The sequence below is a fragment of the Phycodurus eques genome, chromosome 3 (assembly GCF_024500275.1).
Source record: "Phycodurus eques isolate BA_2022a chromosome 3, UOR_Pequ_1.1, whole genome shotgun sequence".
Taxonomy (NCBI): Eukaryota; Metazoa; Chordata; class Actinopteri; order Syngnathiformes; family Syngnathidae; genus Phycodurus; species Phycodurus eques.
This window is the reverse complement of record NC_084527.1, coordinates 23700895-23728290: the sequence shown is the minus strand read 5'-3', so window position 1 is coordinate 23728290 and position 27396 is coordinate 23700895. Positions and strand designations below refer to the sequence as shown.

The window sequence follows — 27396 nt, the reverse complement described above, 5'->3', positions numbered from 1 at the left end:
CTTTGAAGAGCAAAATAGTAGTCAATAAGTGTCTGGAGAGAAAACAATTTACACGGACACAGGACACCTTCTGGAACCAGAAATGAATTAGTACATCACCACATACGTCACCAGAGAAGCTGCAACTGTGTCTGCCATTACTTGGTTGATGCAATAAATACATTAAAATAACAAATAATGAAGCTGTAACTTATTTACAATTATAGAGTAATGATTATGTTGTGCAGTTGAACAGTATACAGAAATATTTTTTATCCGACTACACAATATACTGCAATAACTGTCCTGCAGAAAGGTTTTTGAAATAATTCAAATTATTTATATTAAAAAAAACACCGTATTTTTTTGTGATTACTGTGCTAAAAACTATGTAAGAAATATTTGTATGTACCGGTACCGTTTAGTTTTGTACTGCTGTTATTAAAATCGGATCGTTTTAATCACTTCAGCCAGCTAGTGCGCACGCGCACAAAGGAGCGGAAGTAGACCTGAAGTGACGTTTGTTGTTAGCCCCCCTGTTTCCGAGACGTTCAGGGTCTGCTGCGGACGGACGGAGGGACGTGCTCCCACAAACAACAGATGCCGATCATTCCCCCTGTCTTAAACTCGGCTGCCACCACCCACGAATGAAGGTAATAGCACTGTGGGGCTTGCTGCTTAACGGCGCCACTGTTGTCGATGCCGTCCCGCGGTGCTTCTATATGTACAGTACTGAGTACTCACACGTTGGCCTGTAAAATCGCCCGTGTTGCGCGTTCATGGCGGACTGACTTCGCCTTATAACTTTGACGCTCTCCCTTGAGGACAGTCCGGTTAGTCCCACATATTTCACTTTCAGCCGTGTTTTTTGATAGCGTAAATAAAAAGCGGCTTGCTCGGCTGGAGGGCGTGGCAATACCTGCCTTGCCAGGTGAGTGACAGCTGGTGGTCACGTGGGCAGAAAACTAAATTTGGATCCTCGTGCGCATGCGCATACGCGTGCATACGTGCCTCAGCTGTTGCCGCAGTTGACACGCTGCATAGTTTCCATTAGGTCTTTTTTTTCTTTTATGCTGCCTCTTTTTCAAATAACTCCTCAAGGGCTAATAAGTGTGCGTGCGTGCGTGCGCGCGTGCGCGCGCGCGCGCGACTGTGAGTGAGTATGAGATGATATTTTTGTGTGTGCGCTTGCATGTGTGTCAGTGTCAACAAGTTATGTAAGACTTCCAGCAAACTTGTCACCTCGAGCTAACCTCATGGCTGCGGCGCCTACGTGTTCCCATTTACGACTGTAATTCAACTACGTGTCGTAACTTTATTATTATTGTTGTTATGAAAACATGAGACATTTGACTTGGGGAGGAAATAATGTGTTAGTTATCCGATGACCATTATTGACTGTGGAGTTGGCAAAAAAAAACCAAAAAAAAGTCAAATAATGCAAAACGTGTTTTGGTTGTTCACGGGACTGTACGATTTCTTCATTCTGGAGTTGGCTAACAAGTGAAGAAAAACGAAAAAAGAAGTATTTTTATTGATGCAAATTGTCAGTTATTTAGTAGGCTACGAACTGGTTCACAGAGGATGACATAACTGGACGAATTGCAGCAGACCATTTTTGAAAGTGGAGTTGGCTAACAAAAGTGAAAAAAAAAACAGGTTTTTGTTTTTGTTTTGTTTTTGTTGTTCACGGGATCGTACCATTAAAAATGTATATATATATTTTTTTAAATTCTGGAGTTGGCTAACAAAACGCCATGTTTTGTACAACTGGAACAATTTTGGATTGTAAAGTTGGGTAACAAAAGTAAAAAGTAACCCAGAATGTGTTTTTGTTTGTGGAGTTGGCTAACAAAAGTGAAAAAACAGGGAACGTTGTGTTATTGTTGTTCATGGGATTGTACCATTTTTATTTATTTATTTTTATTTATTCTGGAGTTGGCTAACAAAAGTAAAGAAAAACGAGAAACGTCATGTTTTGTACAACTGGATGAACTGGATCAATTTTTTTATTGTAAAGTTGGGTAACAAAAGTGAAAAAGAACCCATGATTTGTTTTTGTTTGTGGAGTTAGCTAACAAAAGTGAAAAAACAGAAAACGTGTTTTTGTTGTTTACGGGACCGTATAATATTTTTTTTTAATTTTGGAGTTAGCTAACAAAAGTAAAGAAAAATGAGAGCCCATGTTTTTGTTAGTGTTTATTAGTTAGTAGGCTACTAACTGGTTCATGGAGGATGACATACAACAGGATACATTTTTGATTGTAAAGTTCAGTAACAAAAGTGAAAAATAACGCCGAACAATGTTTTTTTTTTAGTAAATTGTTTGTTAGTAGGCTACTTACTGCTTCATGGAGGATGATGACGTACATGCTGTAACGATTGGACGAACCAGGCTATAGCATTTTTATTCTTGCGTTGTCAAACAAAAGTAAAAAAAAAAAAAAAAAAAAAAAAACAGAATTTGTTTTTCTCGGTTAAATTGTTAGTTACTGTGATTGGCTGGCAACTAGTTCAACGTGTACCCCGCCTCTCGCCCAGAGTAAGCTGGGATAAGCTCCAGCACGCCCGAGACCCAAGTGTGGATAAGCGGTATGGAAAATGGATGGATAGATGGAATTGGGCGGCACGGTGGACGACTCATTAGAGCGTATGCCTCACAGTTCTGGGGACTGGGGTTCAATCCCTGGCCCCGCCTGTGTGGAGTCCGCATGCCTACGTGGGTTTTCTCCAGGCACTCCGGTTTCCTCCCACATCCCAAAAACATGCATGGTAGGTTAATTGGCAACTCAAAATTGCCCGTAGGTGTGAATGTGAGTGCGAATGGCTGTTTGTTTGTATGTGCCCTGCGATTGGCTGGCAACCAGTTCAGGGTGTACACCGCCTCCAGCCCGATGATAGCTGGCATAGGCTCCGGCACGCCCGCGACCCGAGTGAGGAGAAGCGGTTCAGAAAATGGATGGATGGATGGAATTGTTAGTTAGCAGGCTACTAACTGGTTTATGACGGATGACGTACTATATTACAACTGGGAGAATGGGATGTACCATTGTTGATTGTGGAGGAGTTATCGATTGTTAGCAGGCTGATTTCTGGTTCACTAAGAATGACGTACAATGTAGAAGGCGACAATATCTTAAAAAAATCGTGTTTGTGTTTGTTCTGCCATTTGTTAGTAAGCAAGATATTTCCTGGTTTATGAAGTATGACATATATCATTATGAATGGGATGTACCATTTTTGATTGTGGAGTTGAGGAATAAAATTGAAAAACAAAATGCCAAACGACATGTTTTTGTTCATTAAATTGTAAGTTATGTGGCTCTTTCATGGTTCACTGAAAATGACGTGCAATGTTACGTTAAGACTTAGGCAGCAATATTGTAAAAAACAAATAAAAATAGTATTCCATCCATCCATCCATTTTCTGAGCCGCTTATCCTCACAAGGGTTGCGGGAGTACACCCTGAAATGGTTGCCAGTGTCTTTGTTGATTTTTAACTCGTCTGCTACTTCCTGGTTTGCGTAAAAAGATTCAGCATAGACAGATTGCATAATCCTGTTGACAGCGTCTAGGGGGAATATTCATTGATTCATTCATCTTCTGTACCGCATATCCTCACGAGGGTTGCGGGCATGCTGGAGCCTATCCCAGCTATCTTCGGGCAAGAGGCAGGGTACATCCTGAACTGGTTCCCAGCCAATTGCAGGACACATATAAACAAACAACCATTCACACTCACATTCACACCTACGGGCAATTTAGAGTCTTCATTTAACCTAGAAGGCATGTTTTTGGAATGTGGAAGGAAACCGGAGTACCCGGAGAAAACCCACGCAGGCACGGGGAGAACATGCAATCTCCACGCAGGCGAGGCAACATTTCAACCTGGATCCTCAGAACTGTGAGGCAGATGTGCTAACTGGTCGTTCATCGTGCCGCCGGGGGTATGTTCGTACAGCTTTAATAAACAATATTTATCTTTTTGCAGATTAAGCGGTATGCCAAAGGAAAAATATGATCCTCCGGATCCTCGCCGATGTTACACCATCATGTCAGCTGAGGAGGCAGCCAACGGGAAGAAGTCTCAGTGGGCCGAGCTGGAGATATCCGGTGAGCAACCACACTATAGAACTGTGTCTAACCAAAGTCCACTAGCTTAATGCTAACGTAAAAGCGCAATAGACTGGCTAGAACAACTTTTTTTTTTTTAAAAACACATCGAGGAGCATACAACAGTACTCACAGGCTTATACAGTGGCTATAAACAGTCTACATACCCCTGTTAAAATGCCAGGTTTTTGTGATGAAAAATAATTTAGACCAAGATAAATCATTTAAAAACTCCATCCATCCATCCATTGTCTGTACCGGTTTATCCTCACAAGGGTCGCGGGCGTACTGGAGCCTATTCCAGCTATCTTCGGGCGAGAGGCGGAGTACACCCTGAACTGGTCGGCAGCCAATTGCAGGATTTCAAAACTTTCAGAATCATCTTTATTTGCCAAGTATGTCCAAAAAATACACAAGGAATTTGTCTTCGGTAATTGGAGCCGCTCTAGTACGACAACAGGCAGTCAAGTTGACAGATAACACTTTTGAAACATAAAGACATTGACAAAAAAAAACAGTCACTGAGCAATAAAGGGTTGCTAGTTATCTGGTAATGCCGGTACAATTTATTTATTTTTTTGACAATTGTGCAAAGAGATGCAGAGTCCTCTAGCACTTCGAATGACTAATATTGCAATAGTCCGGTGCAATGACCATTGTGCAAAGGGCGCAGAGACTTCAAGGAGTGTATGCAGTTTAAAATGACGAGTAGTGCGATAATCTGTAATAATCAATTCATCTGTTGATTGTGCAAATGTTGCAGATACTCCTCAGTCAGTGTGCAAGTGGGGCAGATGCTACTCTGGCATGAGTAGCCAGTATTGGTAAACAACAGATATGCAAATAGTGCAGCGTGGCGAGACTACTACAGTGAGTGCACAAGTAGTATATAATTGGCTCGACAGAAATGTGACAACAAACTCAAGACAAAAAAATTGGCAGCATGTTGCAATGGAATTGTAGGTTAGCTGTTTAAGAAGTTGATTGCAAGGGGAAGAAGCTGTTGGAATGTCTGCTAGTTCTAGTTTGCATTGATCAGTAGCGCCTACCTGAGGGAAGGAGCTGGAAGAGCTGGTGACCAGGATGTGGAGGGTCTGAGAGGATTTTGCATGTTCTCGTCTTAGTTCTGGCAGCGTGCAAGTCTTCAAGGGTCCCCACAATTAAAGTGACCTATAACCCGTACAACTGAATTAAAATAAATATTTTTTTAGAAGGGAAGTAAAACATAACAACTGTGATAATGTGGTTGCACAAGTGTCCAAACTCTCATATAACTGGCATGTAGCTGTGTTCAGAATTAACATTTAACATTCAAACTCATGTTAAATGGGACACAGTATACAGTACACACCTGTCACCATTGAAAGTTTCTCTGATTAACCCCAAATACAGCTCAGTTGTTCTTGTAGGCTTTTCCTTACATTATTTTTGCTTTTTAGCAGAAGCCTGAAGGTTTTGCGCCAACAATTACTGCTATTTCGCTGGATAGCTAAAAAAATCTATTATAGTAGCAGTGTAAATGATGAACAGCAGGGGATCACTTTAAAAAAAAATAAAAATAAAATAAAATCCCTAACATACAATAAATACATATTGGATATGTATCGTTCCAAATAAAGTACTGTATTTTCACGACCATCGGGCGCACCGTATTATTGGGCGCAGGCATGGTAAAACATACGCTAGCTTAAAGCATACGGTAGCATGCATGTTTTTAAACAATGTTTTTAAAAGGGCAGCGGGAGCAAAACTGACTTCTGTATCCGAAATGACAGCTGGGCAAGTTCTCAGTCAAACACGGCAGGTTCGAATCAGTCTCGTTGCCGTGCGAAAGCTCGAACAACAGTGCAAGCAGACACGTTAGCCCAAGCATCCACAATCCATTCACAAATGGTGGCGTAACTCGCCCGGCGCTGCCTCCTAGTCTTAGTAAAGCTGTGTTCGCCATCTGTCATCCATCGCTTCCACGCCGCTCGCAACTTCACTTTGAACGCCCTGTTTACACCGATGTCCAGCGGTTCGTCAAGCCTCCCGCAATGATGGCAAGCCCCAAGTTATTCTTTGTTCATTAATCCATTGCCCGAGTTGGAAGACCAACTCGGGCCACCTGGCCTTGTTTCTGTGTTTTGTTTTTCTTTTTATTCCGTGAAAACTCAGGTTCGTCTTCATGACTTGGCGAAGCTCGTTTTCCTGCTTCCTCCACTTGCGAACCATGGATTCGTTGATCTTGAATTCTCTCGCGGCTGCTCGGGGGTCCTTAGCCAAACCGATGTTGTTTTGCACAATGCACACCCCGGAAATGCTCCCAGTCAGTAAAGCGGTTTAGTGTTTTTCCTCTGTGTAGGCGAGCGGAGCGCTCATCACACAACAACATTTATAGATGTTGGAACCCGGCGTACACATAAGGCGCGCCGCATTATGAGGCGCCCCGTCCATTTTGGAGAAAATGTAAGACTTTTAAGTGCGCCTTATGTTTGTGAAAATACGGTAGTTCTTCAGCAGAAACTATGAGAAGGTATCACAAAGCTTATTAAATGCAATGCAATTTGCATGGTAGGGCGAGTGCGTAGTCTGAGCAGCTCGCTGTGGACGCTGACCCACCTGACGGCGCTGCACATCAACGACAACAACCTGATGCGCATCCCGCCTGACATTGCCAAGCTGCCCCATCTGGTCTACCTAAACCTGTCATCCAATAAGCTCCGCAGCCTGCCCGCAGAGCTGGGCAACATGGTTACTCTCAGGTAGGGTGCCTAAACTGACCGATTTTGACTACCGGTACTTTTGGATATTTTATTTCTGAAGCAAAAATTCAGCCCCCCAGAGCCAGTTTCCCTTAGCAGCATGGAATTTGGTTGGTGTGTCTATCATAAGTCGACCCAAAAAAATTCTCAAGGAGCAGTGCCAGAGAAGAAACAGTAGGGCTGCCAATTAGGTTTGAATCAGCAGTTTTGTTTTGGTCATCTTAAGGGGGTCCTTCAAAGATAAATTTCTACGTGGGAGTTTTTGAAAATTCTGCCTCCAAAACCAGTTTCACTGAGCTTCATGAAATTTGATAAGCATGTCTTATGGGTAGACACGCAAACAAGTCTCAAGAAGCCATGCTAGAAAAAACACATGAAGTCTACCGTTTTGGATTGAAGGCCGTTTTAGGGTAATTTTATCCGTTTTGAATGGTCTTTTAGACACAAACTCCTCGTCGAGAGTTTGTAGAAATGTAGCCCTCAGAGTCAGTTTGTCTTAGCAACATGAAATTTGGTAGACATGTCTATCCTGAGTAGATCCACAAAAAGGTCTCAAGAACACATGCTTGAAAAGACAAAGATAGTCTGCTATCTTTGCTTGAAGCAGCCGTTTTTGGGTGTTTTTTTTATTTTATTTATTTATTTCCAGTGGCCTTTCAAACACAAACTCCCCCTTGACAATATTTTGGGAAATTCAGCCCCTGCAGCCTTATTAATTTAGCAACATGAAATTTGGTAGGCATGTCTATCATGAGTAGATGCACAAAAAAATCTCAAGAAGCCACGTTGCAGCCATGTTAGGATTATTTTTCCATTTCCAGGCATACTTCAACCACAAACTCCCAGAAATGTTTGTCTGACTGCTACCAAATTTGAAGCATTTATACTAGACAAATGTGGAACACTAAATTGCAAAGAGTTTTGAAAGTTTTCATCATTGCGTGCGGGTTTCACTTCCAACATTAAACTTGGTAGACATGTCTATCATGAGTTGATGCACAAAAAACTCACAAAATAATGCCCGAAAAGACACAGGCAGGCAGCCATTTTGGTTTGAAGCAGCAATTTTCGAGCTGTTTTAGACATCACCACGTCCTTCGAAGGTTAATTCCTCCACGAAATGTCATCATAAACACAAAACCTTTTTTTATTTTTTCCCCCCCCCAGGGAACTGCTTTTAAACAACAATCTTTTACGAGTTCTGCCTTATGAACTTGGGAAGCTTTTCCAATTACAAACGCTGGGACTGAAAGGTCAGTTATTCAGTATGCTGTTTCTTAAAAGTGATCATTTGTGTCCGTGTAACAGTGACTGCATTCTCTCTTGGGAATTAAATTAAATTTTCTATCTCATTGACTGTTTTTTTGTTGTTGCAGGAAACCCTTTGTCACAAGACATCCTCAACTTGTACCAGGAGCCTGACGGAACACGGAAGCTTTTGAACTACATGCTTGACAATCTAGCAGGTAAAACCTCATAAAATATTGACATTTTTAATTGATGAATGATTTTCATACGACCAACACAATATGTGATCTGGGAAAATGTAAAAATGTGAGAAAATCTCATCACGACCATCGTAATGACTCATAGGGATATTGTTTCACTATTATGGATAAAAAGGAAGACTTCCAATTGCGTAAAAAAAATAATCCTGACTGTTATTTCTTTGTTTTAACAAACCAAAGTGCCAACAACCTTCAAAAATCAAAAGTGATAAGCATACGATTGACAATGAAAGGCAAATTTCACTTGTTTAGATGAAGCGCAAATACTCACAACAGCATCAAGCACGAATGTGATTGTTGCTACATTGTTTTAATCAACCAAATTGCCAAAAAACCTTCAAAAATTCAAAAAATGTTTTTATAAACTGATTGCATACATCCTTCTTCAAGCAAAAGTCTTAAGCAGATGATTCATCACAAACAAAGTATGTTTGTACCTTTTGGATGAAGAGCAAAGACTCACAACACCGCCAAGAACAACGTTAATAGTTAATACTTTGCCCTAATAAATCAAGGTTCCTGCAACCTTTGAAAATTAACCTAAAGTTTTAAGCCAATGATTGCCAATAAAAGTAAACAATGTTCCCTTGCTATATTACAGTTAACCTATTGTTGATTCAGTGTATTGCAGATATTTGTTTATATCCATATCGCGCATAATCCGCCATATTGCGGGATTTGGAGTGTATGCTGTAATTTTTTTGTGGTAAATTAAAAGATTGCTAGCCCAAAACATAAAAACTAAAAAATAAGAAAAATTCATTAAAACACAGATTACAACAAATACCATTTACATAGTGGACAGTTCTACTTTGCATTACTTATGTTCAAGAGTTTTAAAGGTGTTGAAGAATATAGAAAGTGTTTATTCTGTAAGTGTATGGAAGAGGTTAAGTGTGAGGAAGATTAATAAGAGCCTTGGGAGGTTCATAAAGCTTTAAAATATGTATAAATAATCAAACAAAAATATGTGGTCACTACTTCATAGATTTCACTATTTCGGGGGTGCTCCAGGTACCTAACCCCCATGCTAAACGAGGGATTACTCTTATCACTTTTTTGGACATAGAGGGAAGACCCACAACATTGTCAAGTACTAGGCCGACTGTCGTCACTTTGTTTTAATAAACCTAAGTTGCCAAAAACCTTAAAACATCAATAGTATTAAGCAGATGAGTAACTATAGGTAAGCTTTATTTGAACTTCTTTGGATGAAAAGTGAAGACTGGCAAGAGCATCAAGAAAAAAGCCGACTGTCGGTACTTTGTTTTAATGAATAAAAATACAGCTGTCAGTCATGAAAAAATGTATGGAATTGTATTTTATGAATTTGCTGTAGTTAAATTGAAATTCATAAATAGGTGATCATTCTTGCTCTGTTGACATATTTGTTGACTTTTGAGGAGCTTGACTTAGCCTGGCTAATCACTGTTGTGTTCGCAGTGCATCCAGAGCAACTCCCCGAAAGACCGTGGATCACCTTGCAAGAACGAGACCAGACGGTCCCTACAGGTTAGCTGTGTGCCGCTCAAAGCTGCATTTTTTTATTATTTTTTTTTTTGTACTGTCATTGTGACGCCTTCGTCCGTCCTTTCCCGTTGTAGCCGCCTTCACCGTCATGTCCTACAACGTGCTGTGCGACAAGTACGCCACGCGGCAGCTGTACGGCTACTGCCCCTCTTGGGCTCTCAGCTGGGAGTACCGCAAGAAGGGCATCATGGAGGAGATCAACAGCTGCGACGCTGACATCGTCAGCCTCCAGGTGAGAAGCTTGGCGAAACGGTTGCTAGCCAAAACACCAGCACTTATAGAAACACGTAAACAGACTGTCAGATGAATTCTAACCCAACTTCTTGGCTGTAGGGAAAATCTTTGTCAAGGACCCCCTCATAAGCCTTACCCTAATTCATCCTAACTACCATGTGCACCCCTAAATGCCATGGGAATAATTTATTTTGTCAATATTTCCACCCTAGATGAACCCAGTTTGAGAACCACTGAATTAAAGTCAGGACTGTAACGAAGATCATCTTAATTTATGCGGAGACATCTCATCCATCTTTACTGACATTACCGTGTGTGAAATACCAAAATAAAGTTGTGATGTTAAGAAATAAGCCATAAAGTTACAAGAATAAAGTTATGTTTCAAAATAAAAAAGTTGGAATATTTAATGGAAAGAATTGTGACACTATCAGTAATAAAGTGGTGATATTAAGAAATAAAAGTCCTAATTTAGGAGAAATAATATGTAAATTTGTATGCTTCTGACAAAAAAAGTCGCAAAGTTAGAAGAGAAATAAAATAACTGGTTTGACATATTTTTGGGAGACTAAGTCATAATATTTGAAGAACAAAGTCGAAATGTTATGGGAATACATTCAAATTTTTGGAAAAACATAAGAGAAAAGGTCGTAATATTACGAGAAAAAGTCTTACTTCTACCGGAATCGTGCTTTCAAGAAAAAAGTCGTAAAGTTACGAGAATGACATGAGGGCGAAAGTTGCTTCTGATGCAAAACTGGATGTATTTCTGTTGTGTGTCTAGGAGGTGGAGACAGAGCAGTATTACGCTTTCTTCCTGGAGACGCTGAAGTCGCGAGGCTACGACGGCTACTTTTGCCCCAAGTCCCGAGCCAAGCTGGTTTCGGAGCAGGAGAGGAAGCATGTGGACGGCTGTGCGGTCTTCTTCAAGACGGACAAGTGAGCATCCCACCCGCCCCACGTCGTCGCCCCCCAGGTTTTAGCATATTTGATTGTTTTTGTTTAGTTGAAATGTTTTATGTGCACAGGTTTACTTTGGTCCAGAAACACACGGTGGAGTTCAACCAGGTGGCCATGGCCAACTCTGAGGGCTCCGAGGTGATGCTCAACAGGGTCATGACCAAGGATAACATTGGCGTGGCCGTGCTGCTAGAGGTCAACAAGGACCTGTTCTCCGGTGGTAAGGAGGACCTGCTTATTTCAGCAAGACAATGCCAAGCCACATTCTGCACGTTATACTGTAACATCATGGCTTCATAGTAAAAGAGTGTGAGTACGAGACTGACCTGCCAGCAGTCCAGACCTGTCTCCCAATGAAAATGTATGGCTCATTATGAAGCACAAAATATGGCCGACCGTTATGTTGTTTTAATAAACCACATACTGACCTTCAGAAATCGAACTTTTTCAGCAGATGATTGACAAAAACGGTATATTTCATCTTTTGGGTGAAGCGCTAGGACTCAAAATCAATATTCAGAATTAAGCAAACTTGTTACCGTGTTTTATTGAACAAAGTTGCCGAAAACCTTCGAGAATCTGTGTTCTGCAAATGAGGAACAATAAAAGTATATTTTAAGTTTCTGGAGATGAAGAGGAAAGTCACGTAGCATCGTCATGAATAAAGCTGACCTTTCTTACTTTGTTTTTAATATAGCAAGTTGCCGACTTTGGATGAAGAGTTTGATGTACTCTGCTTTCAGACGCGAAGGCGGTTCCAGAGCGGGCGCTGGTGCTGGTGGCCAATGCCCACATGCACTGGGACCCTGAGTACTCGGACGTGAAGCTGATCCAGACCGTCATGTTCCTGTCGGAGCTCAAGAGCATCGCAGAGAGGGCGGCAGGCGAGTCGGGCGCATCCTCCATCCCCATCGTGTTGTGCGCCGACCTCAACTCGCTGCCCGACTCAGGTGTCAACGCCGTTGTGCTGAATCGAGCCTTGTTTCTGAGCTACTTTTTCTTCCTCTCAGAAAGAAGCTGATTAAGTAAAGATTGATTGATTTTGATATTTTTTTCAAATTGACTGTGCATAAATTGCACAAAGTCATTATGATTCAGTGACTCGTTTGGTCAGTAAAAATTGGCAAATATGTTGATCATTGTTTTCCAAAGTGAAGGAAGATGTTTACAAATTTTATTTTTTTTATTTTATTTTGATTAAACACAAATAATCAGTCTGCTTTCATGAAGGACTGCAGAAATCTGAGAATATACACTGCTGAGAGACTCAAATTCTGGGGATTTGGGCAATTTTAAGTCAAACAATGTCTTTAAACGATAACTAATTGAAATAGTCGATTAATTTGATAATCGATTAGATGTCGAAAAATTGATACATTTTTGTTCCTCTAGTTGCATGTTTTCCAGAAGAGATTGTAAAGTTTGAACAGTAAAGACATATTTTTGAGAAAAAGTAATATTGAGAGGGGGAAAAAGTCATACCAGTTACCAGAATATTACGAGAAAGAAGACGTGTCTTTTTCACGAAACAAGACATAAACTTACGAAGAGTACTTTTATTTTTTTGAGAGAGGAGTTGTAAAATTAAGAGAATAAAGATGTGTACATTTGTATTTTGAGATGAATATTGTACGGTTATGTGTCTGATACAACACCTTTTGCGGTAAACTGTGTGTGCAAGTTGCCAATGTACTTTGGTGGTGGCGCAGGCGTGGTGGAGTACCTGAGCAACGGCGGCGTGGCCGACAACCACAAAGATTTCAAGGAGCTGCGCTACAACGAGTGCCTCAGCAACTTCAGCTGCAGCAACGGCGGCAACAGCAGCGGTAGCGGCAACAGCAACAGCAGTGGCAGCGTCACGCACAGCTTCCAGCTCAAGAGCGCCTATGACAGCCACGTGATGCCTTACACCAACTATACATACGACTTCAAGGTAACGCACCCGCGCCTAGTTCCCAGATAGTCTCAATTCGCGCCCATGGCGCACCATTTGGAATTAGACATAAACATAACAAAATTTAAAACTGGAAATATACGTCCTGCTACGTTAAAGGATAACTGGTTTGCTTTTGCTTTTCGCTTTATTTATACACTTATTCCAAAATAAGTTCGAAGTTAGAGTAGTCTATTTTAAGGTAATCTTAATTTACCGTAAATAAAGTCGTAAAATTAAAAAAGTCGTGTTTTCGAGATTGTTTTCATGATTTACAATGAATTAGTACGATTATGTTTTTATAGGTACTTATTTTTAATAACAAAAACAACATAATGATGATAATAATAATAATGAATTAGGTAACTAAGATGATTAACTGAAATAGTGAAAAAGTATATATTATAATATTATAATTAAATACATTTTTAATACACTTATTAAAATAATTCTATTATATTTTCATATTTTTAATTCTTTACTTTTATTATGAACAGAGCTTAATTTATTTTTACACTCGTGACAGTTTTACTTCAAAGTTGTATTATTTTGTTTATTTTTATTAATCCTTGAAATATATCAGTGACAATTTTAACAATAATGATTGTAATTGTAATTGTACAGGGCTAACTTAATTAATCAAAATTGAAAAACATGTTATAATATGAACTAAAAAAAGTTCAATTAAAGGTTCCATATTTTAGCAAACCCACTTTTTTCTAGTATTTGGGATCATATAGTCTCTATGGTGCCTCATTAAACATCCATCCATCCATCCATTTTCTGAGCCGCTTATCCTCACTAGGGTCGCGGGCGCGCTGGAGCCTATCCCAGCTGTCATCGGGCAGGAGGCGGGGTACACCCTGAAGTGGTTGCCAGCCAATCGCAGGGCACATACAAACAGACAACCATTCGCACTCACAGTCACACCTACGGGCAATTTAGAGTCTCCAATTTATGCATGTTTTTGGGATGTGGGAGGAAACCGGAGTGCCCGGGGAAAACCCACGCAGGCACGGGGAGAACATGCAAACTCCACACAGTGGGGGCCGGGGATTGAACCCGGGTCCTCAGAACTGTGAGGCTGACGCTCTAACCAGTCGTCCACCGTGCTGCCTCATTAAACATGTGAAGAATAAATTACAGTTGTCCACGCATTCCTGAATTGCAGGCATTTTTCTGCAAAAAAGCCTGAAATCAGGTCATGAATTTCTCGAGCTTATCTCCGTCACTAGCGAAGATCTCAGCCTACCTTTCCACTCCCGAGCCAGCGCTGTCGTCATAACAAACGCGTGTGGTGGTCACAGGTGGGTCTGCTCCACGGAGGCAACCAATCAGAGAAAAGGGGGTGTCCATTCTCTTCGTTTGACTTTGAAACTGGCCACGTTTGGGAAGCCAGCACGTACTGTACATTGAGTGGCCTGTGACATTTTTCTGTTGGCCAACAAAAACACTATGCATGCGTTACATTGAGGTCCATAGCAACCATTCAGCCACTTGTTAAGCTGTTAAACTCCTGAGAAGATTTATCAGAGTCAGCCCACTAGTTTGAGAGCCAAAGTTTATGCTTGCCACTGAGTCACATGACCGAATCATGTCCGCTGATTCGGCGAATGAGGACTCTGCAATTCCTCGTTTCTCTCCACCTCCTATGCCGTTCATGCTCCTGTTTTTGTTTTCTTTTGTTTTTTCAATTTCATCCAATATTTATGTTGTAGTACAAATATAAAAATATAGAAATTCAGGCTCTCAAAGTGAAACACCTCACCAGGGAGGGGTCCGGGAGGCATCCGAATCAGATGTGGAGGAGCAGCGCCTCCACTCTGAGATCCTCCCGGATGAACGAGCTTCTCACCCTATCTCTAAGGGAGAGCCCGACACCCTGCGGAGGAAACTCATTTCGGCCGCTTGTATCCGGGATCTTGTTCCTTCGGTCACGACCCACAGCTCGTGACCATAAGTGAGGGTAGGAACGTAGATCGACTGCCTTTCGGCTTAGCTCCTTCTTTACCACAACGGATCGATACAAAGTCAGCATCACTGCAGACGCCGCACCGATCTCCCGTTCCATTCTTCCCTCACTCGTGAACAAGACCCCAAGATACTTGAACTCCTCCACTTGGGAACACAGTGTACAATAAATGTAAACAATTAACAACTGTATACGAGTTAACATTTAGAATGTTGCTTAAAAGTTTAGTTTTTTGAATGACCAAGGAACAGATTATTTGGACTTCAATTATTTCCTGTGGGGGGTAAAAAAATGCAATGTGCCCTCATTATTCCTGATTCTTGTTTGGTTTGCAGGGTGTGATTGACTACATCTTCTTCTCGTGCACGCACATGAGCACGCTGGGCGTGCTGGGCCCGCTGGACGCCCACTGGTTGTCCGACAACAACATGACGGGCTGCCCGCACCCCCACGTGCCCTCGGACCACTTCTCCCTGCTGGCACAGTTGGAGCTCCGACCCCCGCAACCACTGCCACCCAACTCCCTCTCCTCTTCCTCCTCCACGGTACTACCACACCAACTCAACGGCCTCCACCTGGCCCCTGTACACAGGTAGTGCTGCCTAAAGAAGTAGAAGAAGAGCCCCTTTATTTTTTAACATGCCCGCCCCCTCCTCACCTAAAGGACCCTGTACAGTTTCATATCAAGACATCTTCTTTTGGAAGTATTTGCCCTATGTTGCACACTGAAAATGTTTTATTTTCATTTTTCTCCCATTCATAAAAGTTCAAAACCAAATGTTGCCACAGTGACCTCAATAACATTTTTTTTTTAAAAACGTAGTTTCTTTAACAAACACTGAAATAATGTTGTTTGTCTTCACCACATGAGACAAAGTGTACCTTTACAGACACAAAATCCTAGTTTTTAGAATGCTATTTTAGAATAAAACACTAAAGTCAGTGTGAGAAGCTTCGTCTACTGTGATGTTCACAATAGTACAAAAACAACATTACAACTAAAGAAAACACTAATGTTAGCGTAAAAATGTGCAACAATGTTGTGAAATGTATGGTGGATATAAAAATTCTACACACCTTTGGTCAAATGCTGGAATTTTGTGATATATAAAAAATAGGACCAAGATAAATAGTTTCAAAATATATTTACTCCGTGTCTTTTTCCATTGTTAATGTGACCTATAATCTGTACAACTCGATTGAGGGGGGGGGAACTTATTTTCAAAAGGTGAAGCCTACTAGAACAGTTGAACTTCGTTTCAGTTTTAATCCGAGGCACTTTTAAATGTGGCAGGTGTGTGCTGACTCCCAATAACATGAGTTTGAATGTGATTGGTTAATACTGAACACAGCCGCATACCAAGTTTGTAACTGTAACTAAGTAACTTTCAGTAATGTAAAAGTAAGTAATTGATTGTAATTTTAACTAGGTAACTAAAGTAAATAATATTGAACGCAACCACATTCCCAGTTTGTAACTAAGTAACTGTTACCGACTGTAAAAAGTAACTAACTACTGTATGTAAAAGTGGTTGTAACAAAAGTAAATTGGGAACAAATGTCAGGAAAGGCCTACGAGAACAGCTGAATTTCAGTTGGGATTAATCAGAGTCACTTGAAATGATGGCAGGTGTGTGCCGACTTTTATTTAACGTGAGTTTGAATGTTATACACAGTTATAACAGGGTGTGCACACTTGTGCAACCACATTATTTCAGTTTATTTTTACTTCCCCTCTTGAAAAGATTTCATCTGAGGTTGTAGGTCACATTGTTGGTGCAAAAGGTTTTCTATTGATTTATCTTGGTCTCTTTTCTTATATCACAAAAGCCTGGCATTTCAACAGGGGCGAAGAATGGATTTTATATCCACTGTAAAAAAAGTTATGGGAATAAAGATGTTTTTCAAGGAAATACTCACAAAGTTAAGATGTTCGTATTTATTGTGAGAGGTCATAAAATTACATGATTAAGTTCTATTTTTTTTTTTTTTTTTTTTTTTTTTACAATAAAGTGACAATATAATGAGAATAAAGTATTTTTTATTTCCGCTAAAAATGCGCAATGGCATGCAAATAAAATTGTATTACAAATTGCAATATTACAAGACTGGAGTTGGATTTTATTATTTTAAAAAAATTCAATGTTACAAGGGAAAAAAAGGTGAAATAATGCAAAAATTATGTTAGAATAGATGTATTTTTTCCACAGAAAGTTGTACTGTTACACAAAGTTACGAAAATAAAGTTGTAATATTACAAGAAAAAGTTGTAAAATTTCCAGAATTAAGTCATAATTTCACAAAAAAAAAGTCGGAATATTTTGGTGGAAAAAGTTGTAACATTACAAAAACACAGTTTTAATATTACAAGAAAAATACGTAATATTACAAAAATAAATACCTATTTTTTTCGAGTCCTAATCTTATGTTATTGATTCATATTCACTGTGGCCCTAATATTCTTTAGTTCTCTTATTTCATGGCAGTCCCTGAATGTGTCATTGCAAGTTGCGTTGATGTCATGTTAGGCCAAATATGAAGTATGAAGTTGCATTCAAAGGCAGAACATTGGTTGGGATATTTCAAGGCCCATATTTTAAAAATAAAAAACCACAGAACGTGAAAAGTCTTTGTGACCTTTTAACTTAATGTTTTATTTTATTATTATTATTATTTTTTTATATTATCAATAAAAACATCACTGCCACTTTGACAATGCCCAATTTTGGGAAGTATTTTACGTTTTTTCATGTAATTTCTTCAACAAGACACTGAAGATGCTCACATTTTACTATCTTGCTGGAGAAATAATTAAATGCAATCCAACACACAAAGATTTTACAGCAAGCATTTTTAATAGAAAATATGGAATAAAAAATAAATGTGACTGCACACAGTCAATAAATTCTGTGTCTGTTGTTTTTTTATTAGATTTTTGCATCGTTAAATGGTCTTTCCATTTTTAAATATAGTTTAGTTATAGTACATTATATTTTCATCTATTAAATGATTATTTAGGGAATTTGTTATTTATTTAATGACAATTTCATGATGCAGCACCTTCCATGAAGTAGGCGGGCGGGACCATTGATCTGATACACAAATAAAGTTACGAAAATAAAGTTGTAATATTACAAGAAAAAGTCGTCAAATTTCAAGAGTAAAGTCGTAATTTCACAAGAAAAAAAAGTCGGAATATTATGGTTAAGTTATATGTATGTAATGATAGATGATTGTTTTGTTTTGTTCAACAACAATTTCGCCAGGAAGTTTGGCGCTACCTCTCGGACGGAATCTTGCGTCATTTTTTTTCACCCGGACCGGATCATCTCTGCTGTCCACAAAGATGGCGACCTGCATGCATAGCGTATGGAAAGGTTAGCAATGTTTTGTATTCACTTCCTTTTTACAATTTGAATCTAATTGTTAGTGGCATTGATGTATTATAATAGCTTGAATTAGCACTTTTGAGCTAATAGAGGCTATGGTTGTTGGTATAAAAATGCTAAATGGTCGCAATACGCTGCTAGCAAGCCTGGTATTACAATTTCTCTCGGACTCAGAAGCCACAGCTCAACTATATTTGTATTTGCTTCATTTTTACAACGTGACTATTGTTAATAATGACCCGCATTCATTGTAATAATTTATATTGGCACCTTTTTTCGGCGCTTTCGTTATTATTAACGCTAAATGTTCGCCGCAGCCTCTTTTGCAAACCTGTTTCTCTCGGACTCTATGGAAAGCTCAACTGAGGTTGTACTGTATTTGCTTTCTTTTACTCTTGGTATTGTGATAATGTCTTATATGTGTTTGAACAATGTATGCGAGTACTTTTTTCTTGTCGACATTCGTTGGTTAAAATGGTAAATGGTTGCCGGAGCCTGTGGGCAAGTATTCTTTTTCTCGGACTTCGGATGGTAAAAAGTAATGTTTGTATTTATTTCTTGTTTCCAATATGTATTAAAATAAGTTATCGACACGCTCGTTGTCGTTGTTTTTTTTTTAACCTGTTAAATGGTGTATCCAGCTGTCCAGAGTGGGATAGATTGAACAGTATGTTTATAATTGTGGTTCGCTCTTTTTTCCCCCCTATTGATTCTTATTTCCTCATTTATTTCCAGCTGTTGCAGGTTGTCGGCGGCATCTCCTAAACGGCGGTGTTCCGGCCCTCCCTGCTTTTCCCTCCAGCAACATTCCCATCAGGACTTTTGCTGCTGTCAAGTGAGTTCACAAGGGACCATTTTGTCCCATTTTCACTGTTAGGAAACATACAGTATAGTGAACCTCCGTTTATCACAGGGGATACGTTCCAGACCCAGCTGTGGTAGGTGAAAATCGGTTATATAGACCGACCATGTAAACCATTGAACCATGTTTTTTAAAAATAGTTTTACATCCCCCTCACACTTGAAACACCTTTAAACATAGTAAAACACACTTTTTAATCTACAATGAGCCCCCCTATTCTGTTTTTATTTACGTTTTACACGACGTCCCAACTTCATTGGAATTGGGGTTTGTAAGAGAAGCATGTGTTGAGAGGAACATTGCACATAAACCAGTCGTGTGGGAAATATTTACGCTGCCACACTTAAGTCGCATCTTTTCCCGTCTGGAAGCAGTAGGGCGTGTTCTATTGGGGTTCAGCAGCCACTCATAAAGCAGCAGTGGGTGTTTTGAGCGCGTAACACATTCACTGCCATTGACTGCTTTAGAAGTCTAATATCCATGTTAACTGTCACTGAATGAGGTAATATTGGAGCAGGGCGTGTCCTTCCTCGAAACTTTGTGGGAATCCTAATAACGCTATCGCACCCCACGTATCGACATGCGTATTAAATCTCCTTTTATTGATGAGACGCACACCCCTAGAAACTATTGTTCATGTTTGGTAACACAAAAATGCTTGCAGTATTTCAACATTATCATTTATGATATATGACTATTTGAAATTTTGGTGCAGATTTTATCAAGAATCATGGAAGTTGACACACATGATTTGTCTTCGCGGGCCACATAATATCAAGTGGCGGGCTGGATCTGGCCCCCGGGCCTTGAGTTTGACACCTGTGACATAGAGGATTTAAATTATGGTACTGAAGGATCCACGGTGCTACAAAAAAGTATGAATAATAAACATCAGTATAAAGAAGCTTAATAAAACTATGGTATATACAGTATAAAAAGTATAAATTAAATGTGCAAATAGCAAAGATTAGGAGATGTGAAAAATAGTCAAAGTCTGAGTACCTAGGCACATAGACATTTACAAATTAGAAGGTGGTGTGCGCGTGTATGTACAAGCGCATGTGCGTGGGGTTCAGTGTTCAGGTGGACAGCGAACAAGAGAGGTAGAGAGTTAAGCTTCCTGACAACCAGATGAATAAAACTGTCTTTAAGTCGGCTGGTCCTAGCCCGCAGACTCTGCATTCTCCTCTCAGATGGCAGCAGACAAAAGAGGCTGTGAGATGGATGGGTGACATCCCCCGCTATGCGGAGGGCTTTGCGTGTGAGGTGGGTGCTGTAAATGTCCTGCAGGGAGGGAAGAGAGGTTCCAATGATCTTCTCAGCTGCACTAACTAGGCGATGGAGAGTCTTGCGGCAGGATGCGGTGCAGGCTCCGTACCACACAGTGATGCAGCTGATAAGGACGCTCTCTATGGTCCCTCTGTAGAATGATCACATGATCGGGGTCGGGGCTTTGGCTCTTCTTAAGTTGCGCAGGAAGTAGAGATGCCGGTGAACTTGGCCAGTGATAAGATGTTGCTTGTCCAGGAGAGGTCCTCAGTGACGTGTACTCCCAGGAACTTGGTGTTGCGCAGCCACTCCACCGCAGCACTGTTGATGTTCAGGGGAGCATGCTGGGAGTGCACTCTCCTGAAGTCCACAACAATCTCCTTGGAGAGAGAGAGAGTTTTCCGTCCACCACCTGACCAGGTGGCTCACTTCACTCCTGTAGTCTGTCTCGTCCCTGTTGCTGATGAGACCTACCACAGTTGTCGTCTGCACACTTAATAAAGAGGTTGGCGCTGTGTATCAGTGTGCATTCATAGGTCAGCAGGGTGAAGAGGAGGGGGCTTAACATACATCCTTGAGGAGCCCCTTTGTTCAGGATGATGGTGCTGGATGTGTTGCTACTGACCCGTACTGCCTGCGGTAATTCAACACCTTCAATTGCTACTTTATACACGGAGCAGAAACACATACAAACCTTCTCTGGCTCTTCTTGCTCTTAATTATGTTGCATCTATTCCAGTAGAGCTCAGTGCTGCCTGGCATATTGTAGCACAACGTGGTACTACACTGAAGGCGCGCAACTCTCAATTTGGAAAAAGCATATCTTAAAAATCATTATACTGTTTTCATGTTCTTAGGGCATGGAAGAAGGGGAAGAAGGAAGAGGCGGCGACTCCGGAGGTGAAGAAAGAGAAGATGGTGGTGAATGACTCGGACAGGCACAAGCCCTTTGGAAAGACGGCGTGGGCGCCCGTGGATGATGTTTACATACTGAGGTACTACCCCAGGACCGTCTATAGTGCTGCTGAAACCCTAGCCCTGCTCAAGAGCTTCCAGGCTTTGGACTTCACCCCCCGTGACCAACCCGTTTATATGGACCTCAAGCTTGACATGAAATTGGAGAAGAAGGTGAGCATGGGTGTTCTTTTGGCATCTGCTAAATTACCCCAGAAGTAAATTCAGACAATCGTTCTGGTGGTCCAAACGCATAAAGGCCCTCCAAAGCTTCATTTCCACTTAACGGTCCTGGAACTTTTATTTCTCTGTACTTGTATTTCCTAAAACCAAAAAGTTCCAAATAGGTATGTCCAACCACAATGTTTCCTAAAACACTCAAAAGTATTACTTTTTTAAATTTTTGGTACTTTCAGAAAAAGATTGACCCTTTCGTGAGTACAGTGCATCTTCCGCACCCTTTCAAGACAGATGTGAATAAAGTTTTGGTTTTTACTGAGGTAAGCACTTTTTCTCTATTAACTTATACACTGGTACCTTGACTTACAAGTTCCTTAACCTACACATCTTTTGAATTACGAGATGTCGCTGAGTGGATTTATTTATTTGGCTTTCTTTGTTTTGCGTGCCAAAATTTTAGTTATGTGCAAATATCAGATACGCTGCAGCTCAATTGAAGTGTAGAAAAAATAGTACTGTGAAATCCTTATGTGCTGGGAAGGAGAACAATAGTCTCTTTTTAGTGAACAGGACAAACAGTCAAACACAAATACAAAATGAGAACACTCGCAGGGTCTGACGTTAAGCTTTTTTGAGGGGTGCCCCTAACGTGCCACCATGAGCGAAGTTGTGGTGGCTCTGTCAGAACGTATACTAGTCCCGTATATTCATGATATATGTGTTAAGCTTTAGTGATTATTTGATATTTAGCATATTTATACTGTATTATTTAAGCCCCTTTAAGAAATTATTAGTACAATTGCATTCATGGCGATGACTGCACTAACCTCATTAAAATCAAGGCAGAGCAATTGCACAAATTAATAATAATTCTTAAAAGAATAGCTCAATTACAAAATGTATTTACTTAGCACTGACATTCCAACAATGTTTCATCTTGTCTTTATGTTGTGCACACTATGTATAATGAGGGGCGCTCCAATCAGGGTTTTATGCTACCGATTCCGTACCGATAATTCGTGAGTGACATCTGCTGATCACTGCCAATACGATCATTTACAGTGGTTTGAAAGTGCTTCCTGATTTCTCATTTTTTTGCATGTTTGTTTCACTTAAATGTTTCCTATTATCAAACTAATTTAACTATTAGTCAAAGACAAGACAAGCAAACACTAAATGCAGTTTTTAAATGATTTGCATTATTAAGGAAGGGAAAAAAAATAAACTACATTGCCCTGTGTGAAAAAGTGAGGCTGTGAGATGGATGGGTGACATCCCCTGTTATGCCCACCCTTCTCCTGGTTAAAACAGAACTGTGGTTTATCATAATTGAGTTCAATTTCTCTAGCCACACCCAGGCCTGATACAGCCAAACCTGTTCTCAATCAAGAAATCACTTAAATAGGACATGTTCCTCGAAAGCTAGACATCATGCTGAGATCTCAAGAAATTCAGGAACAATTGAAAAATGGATTGATCTATCAATGTGGAAAAGGTTATAAAGCCATTTATAAAGCTTGGGGAGTCCAGCGAACTATAGTCCACAAGTGGCGAAAACATCGAACCGTGGTGAACCTTTCCAGTGGTGGCCGGCAGACCAAAATTACCCTAAGAGCACAGCAACAACTCATCCAAGAGGTCACAAAAGACCCCACAACATCCAAAGAACTGCAGAACTGCAAAGAACTGGGGGTGTCTTGCTAATTCAGGACCTGGAAGACTTGCTGTGATAAATGAACCATGAATTCTGCTGTCTACCCAAAAAATGCCTGAAGGAGAATGTCCGGCCATCTTTTCATGACCCCAAGCTGAAACTTGGGTTCTGCAACAGGACAGTGATCCAAAACACATCAGCAAGTCTACCACTGAATGGCTGAAGAAAAACAAAACGGAAACTTTTGAGTGGCCTCATCAAAGTCCTGACCTAAATCCTATTGTGATGCTGCAGTGTGACCTTAAAAAGGCATTTCACACTAAAAACTCTCCAATGTGGCTGAAACAACAATTCTGCAAAGATGAGTGGGCCAAAATTTCTCCACAGCGCTGTAAGAGACTCATTGCAGGTTATCGCTAACGCTTGATTGCAGCTTTTACTGCTAAGGGTGGCCCAACCAGTTATTAGGTTTAGGGGGCAATCACATTTTCACAAAGGGCCATGTAGGTTTGGATTTTTTTTCTCCCTGAATAATAAAAACCTTCATTTAAAAACTGCATTATTTGTTTTCTTGGGTTGCCTTTGACTAAAATTTTAATTTGTTTGATGATGGGATACGTGTGACAAACGTGCAAAGGTACAAAAAAATAGGAAGGGGGCAAACACTTTTTCACACCACTGTAGATTAGCTGTAAATTTTTCAATTTATTTATGGTGAGTGCTATTGGCTATATGATCTGACATGTTTGTTTGGGTTTGCTACACAGAAACAGAAAGCGAATCGCCTATGATGAGTACTGTACGTCATCAATTTCACCATGCCAAGCACACCAGTGTAGTAAGTTTGGATAAAATGTGAAACTTTCAAACGTTTCCAAGCTTTTTTTTTTTTTTTTTTTAATATCTATTTACAATACATTTGTACTGTACTGGGTGTTTTAGGCCATGAAAAAAATAAAACAATTTTGTACTGTAAGTCATATGGGTGCATATGGACTCAAAAAAAGTGCTTCAATGTGATGGACAATCGGCTATATTAGACAACCCTGCGCCCTTATTAGTCCTTTCTATCGAGGTCCTCTGTACGAAAAAAGTGGTATTTTCTCTCTTCAAAACAGGTGAGAAAATGTTTTTTTTGGGGGGGAGGGGGTGGAACAGATTAATGGCATTTCAATTCCTCTGTTGCGCTTATCCTCACTAGGGTCATTTGATATGAAAGTAAACTGAGTCACGAGTTTGGTCACGGAACAAATTAACTTGTAAGTCAAGGTACAACTGTAGTCATTTCATTTGATTCAGAAACGAATCCGTTCAGCTTCCAACAAGATGTTTTTTTGTTCCAGGACGCTCATCAAAAGAAAGTGGCTCAGGAGGGCGGAGCTTCATTTGTGGGAGGGGCCGAGCTTGTTCAACAGGTGACTTTTTAATTCACTTTACAGAATGAAATCATAAAAAGTTGACTTTTAAATTGCTTTTATATTCCTATGTCTGTGCGTGACTACCCATCAAGTAGGGATTTACACAAGCAAGTACTTTTTTGTGTGTGTGAGCTGCCTACATTAGATGATGCCTAATTAGTACGTAATGCTAAAAATACAAAAAATATCGAATCACAACAAAAGGTATTGGACAAAAAAATAAAAAATATCCGAAAATACAATAGTTGACAAAAGCATCAATTGACAAATACACAAGTATTGGGGGAAAAGATGTAAAAAAGTCGTAGGGCGGCATAGCGCACGACTGGTTAGCACATCTGCCTCACAGTTCTGAGGGCAGGGGTTCAAATCCCGGCCCCGCCTGTGTGGAGTTTTCATGTTCTCCCAGACCCTGCGTGGGATTTCTCCGGGTGCTCTGGTTTCCTCTAGGGTTTACACGATCAGGATTTCTGGGGCCGATCAGCGAGTTTAAAAAAACGATAACTGATCACCGATCCGATCACAAGATGGAGCAATGTGTCTATTTAAATGACTTGTTCATTTTTCCTTAATTGCTCAAAAAATTATATTTACAATATATCTTTGTCCAAGACCATTTGTCCCTCCAAGTTCCTTTCCTAGATGCCGAATTTACCCATCACTTCTTAATCACCGCTGCTTCCTTCACCAACGTTACATTACGTCCATTACAATCTGCACCGATCACAACTGGCTCTCCGTCTGGAATGCTCAGAACTAATTCGTCTAGCTCCTTCCAGAATTTCTCTTTCACCTCTAGGTCACATCCTGCCTGTGGGGCATACCCACTAATTACATTATACATAACACCCTCAATTTCAAGTTTCAGCCTCATCACTCGATCTGACACTCTTTTCACCTCCAAGAAATTCTTAGCTAACTCTTCGTTTAGAACCACCCCGACTCAATTTCTCTTCCTATCTACACCATGGTAAAATAATTTGAACTCTGCCCCTAAGCTTCTGACCTTACTGCCTATCCACCTGCTCTCCTTGAAATGTTTTTTGTTTTTTTTAATGATTTCATTTATTAAGGGAAAAACAACTATTCAAAGTTGCCTGGACCTGTGTGAAAAAGTAATGGCCCCCTAAACTTAATAACTGGTTGGGCCATCCTCAGCAGCAACAACTAAAATCGAGCGTTTTCTATAACTGGCAATGAGTCTTATACATCTCTGTGGAGATCTTTTGGCCCACTCTGAATTGTTTGATTTCAGCAAAAAATTGAGGGTTTCTGAGCATGAACGGCCTTTTTAAGGTCATGCCCCTGCATTTCAATCGGATTCAAGTCTGGACTTTGACTAGGCCGTTCCAAAACCTTCCTTTTGTTTTGTTATGCCAATCAGAAGTTTACTTGCTGGTGTGTTTTGGATCGATATCCTGCTGCAGAACCCAAGTGTGCTTCAGCTTGAGGTCACAAACTGATGGTTGAACATTCTCCTTCATGATTTCCTGTTAAAGAACAGAATTCATGGTTCCATCAATCACAGCAAGAGTATGTATAAAGAATATCCATATAAAATGGGGATGAAAAAAATATTTGGGACAAATGTCAGAAAATACACAAATATTAGACAAAACAAATTAAAATGACCAAAGTGTTACATTTATATGCAATAATCTAAAAATACACTTTATATTTTTGAAATACTTAAAAAATACAGCTATTAGAAAAATAGACAAAACAAAAAAATTGCAAAAATATTAGCTGAAACAAAATAAAAATACACAAATAGGAAAAAAAAGAAAAACATGAAACACACACACACAAAAAAACAGTCGATGAATAATGCGCATCTTTTATTTCTTGTTCAGATCTTAGACGACGAAGTGGTGGCCGACTTCTATGTAGCTGTGCCAGAAATGCTGCAGAAACTCACGCCGCTGAAAAACAAACTGAGGAAGAAGTTTCCCAAGAGCAAGAGAGGTGTGCTAAAACTTCATTTCAACAACTATTTCAACTTTGTGACACGGGTGCTGGCTTTTCTCTTCAGGCTCTGTCAGCGTCAACATTCCCAAAATGCTGTCACTGTTCCGAACGGGCCACGAGTACGCGGTGGAGAGCGAGCGCTACATCCGGACGCAGGTGGCCACGGTACGCCAACACCATCTCTGACTCCGAGCTATTGTCTTGCTCAAGTAGGCGGCGCTTCATTGTTTTTTTCTCCCCTCACTTTCCCACAGCTGGATTTTCCCACTGAACAAATCCTTGCCAACCTGCAAACCATCCTCATCGACGTGTGCTCCCATCGGCCTGCCAACATGGGTAAGAAAAAAAAAACACCTCATCGTGCATCTATCCGTCATTCAGGGAGGTAAAACATGATACATCCGTTGAGATAAAACAAGTGACAACATAACAATTCTCAGAAAATCAAGTAAATTGTGGGTTCTGTGAGTTTTCTATACCAGAAACAATAAAGTCGTGTTTTTTTTTTAAGATTAAAATGTACTTATTACGATTCATTTTTATTTTTTGTCTTTTTTCAATAACCGCTTTTCAGGGCCCTTGATCGAGCGTGCCATCCTGTCCAGTCGCACCAGTGAAGCTCTGTGGTTCAACAATGAACAACTTTTACCAAAAACACCTGAAGACAACAAAGACCAATAACAGTCTCTTGTGTATATATGTACTTAATAAACATTTTGTGTTTTGAC

The 27396-nt window shown here is 40.2% G+C and overlaps 2 protein-coding genes across 5 annotated transcripts; both read left to right on the top strand.

The window, feature by feature from the left end:
• Positions 1 to 500: 500 nt before the first annotated feature.
• cnot6l (CCR4-NOT transcription complex, subunit 6-like) lies at positions 501 to 17879 on the top strand. 4 transcript variants are annotated; one of them, XM_061672744.1, is made up of 13 exons: positions 501 to 632; positions 3789 to 3884; positions 3972 to 4093; positions 6651 to 6837; positions 8005 to 8090; positions 8214 to 8303; positions 9789 to 9857; positions 9950 to 10107; positions 10894 to 11048; positions 11138 to 11289; positions 11813 to 12019; positions 12779 to 13002; positions 15310 to 17879. In XM_061672744.1, exons 3-13 carry the CDS (start codon positions 3982 to 3984, stop codon positions 15568 to 15570), a joined length of 1701 nt encoding a protein of 566 aa, XP_061528728.1. In that variant the 5' UTR covers positions 501 to 632; positions 3789 to 3884; positions 3972 to 3981; the 3' UTR covers positions 15571 to 17879. The 4 variants fall into 4 exon arrangements, with proteins under 4 accessions (XP_061528728.1, XP_061528727.1, XP_061528726.1 ...); XM_061672743.1 differs by lacking the exon at positions 3789 to 3884; XM_061672742.1 differs by lacking the exons at positions 501 to 632; positions 3789 to 3884 and adding an exon at positions 671 to 1135.
• A 396-nt stretch (positions 17880 to 18275) lies between these two features.
• mrpl1 (mitochondrial ribosomal protein L1) lies at positions 18276 to 27396 on the top strand. The gene is made up of 9 exons (XM_061673541.1): positions 18276 to 18351; positions 19099 to 19198; positions 21352 to 21622; positions 21865 to 21948; positions 24626 to 24697; positions 26554 to 26665; positions 26733 to 26833; positions 26923 to 27004; positions 27243 to 27396. The coding sequence occupies exons 1-9, from the start codon at positions 18321 to 18323 to the stop codon at positions 27347 to 27349; spliced, it is 960 nt and encodes a 319-aa protein (XP_061529525.1). The 5' UTR covers positions 18276 to 18320; the 3' UTR covers positions 27350 to 27396.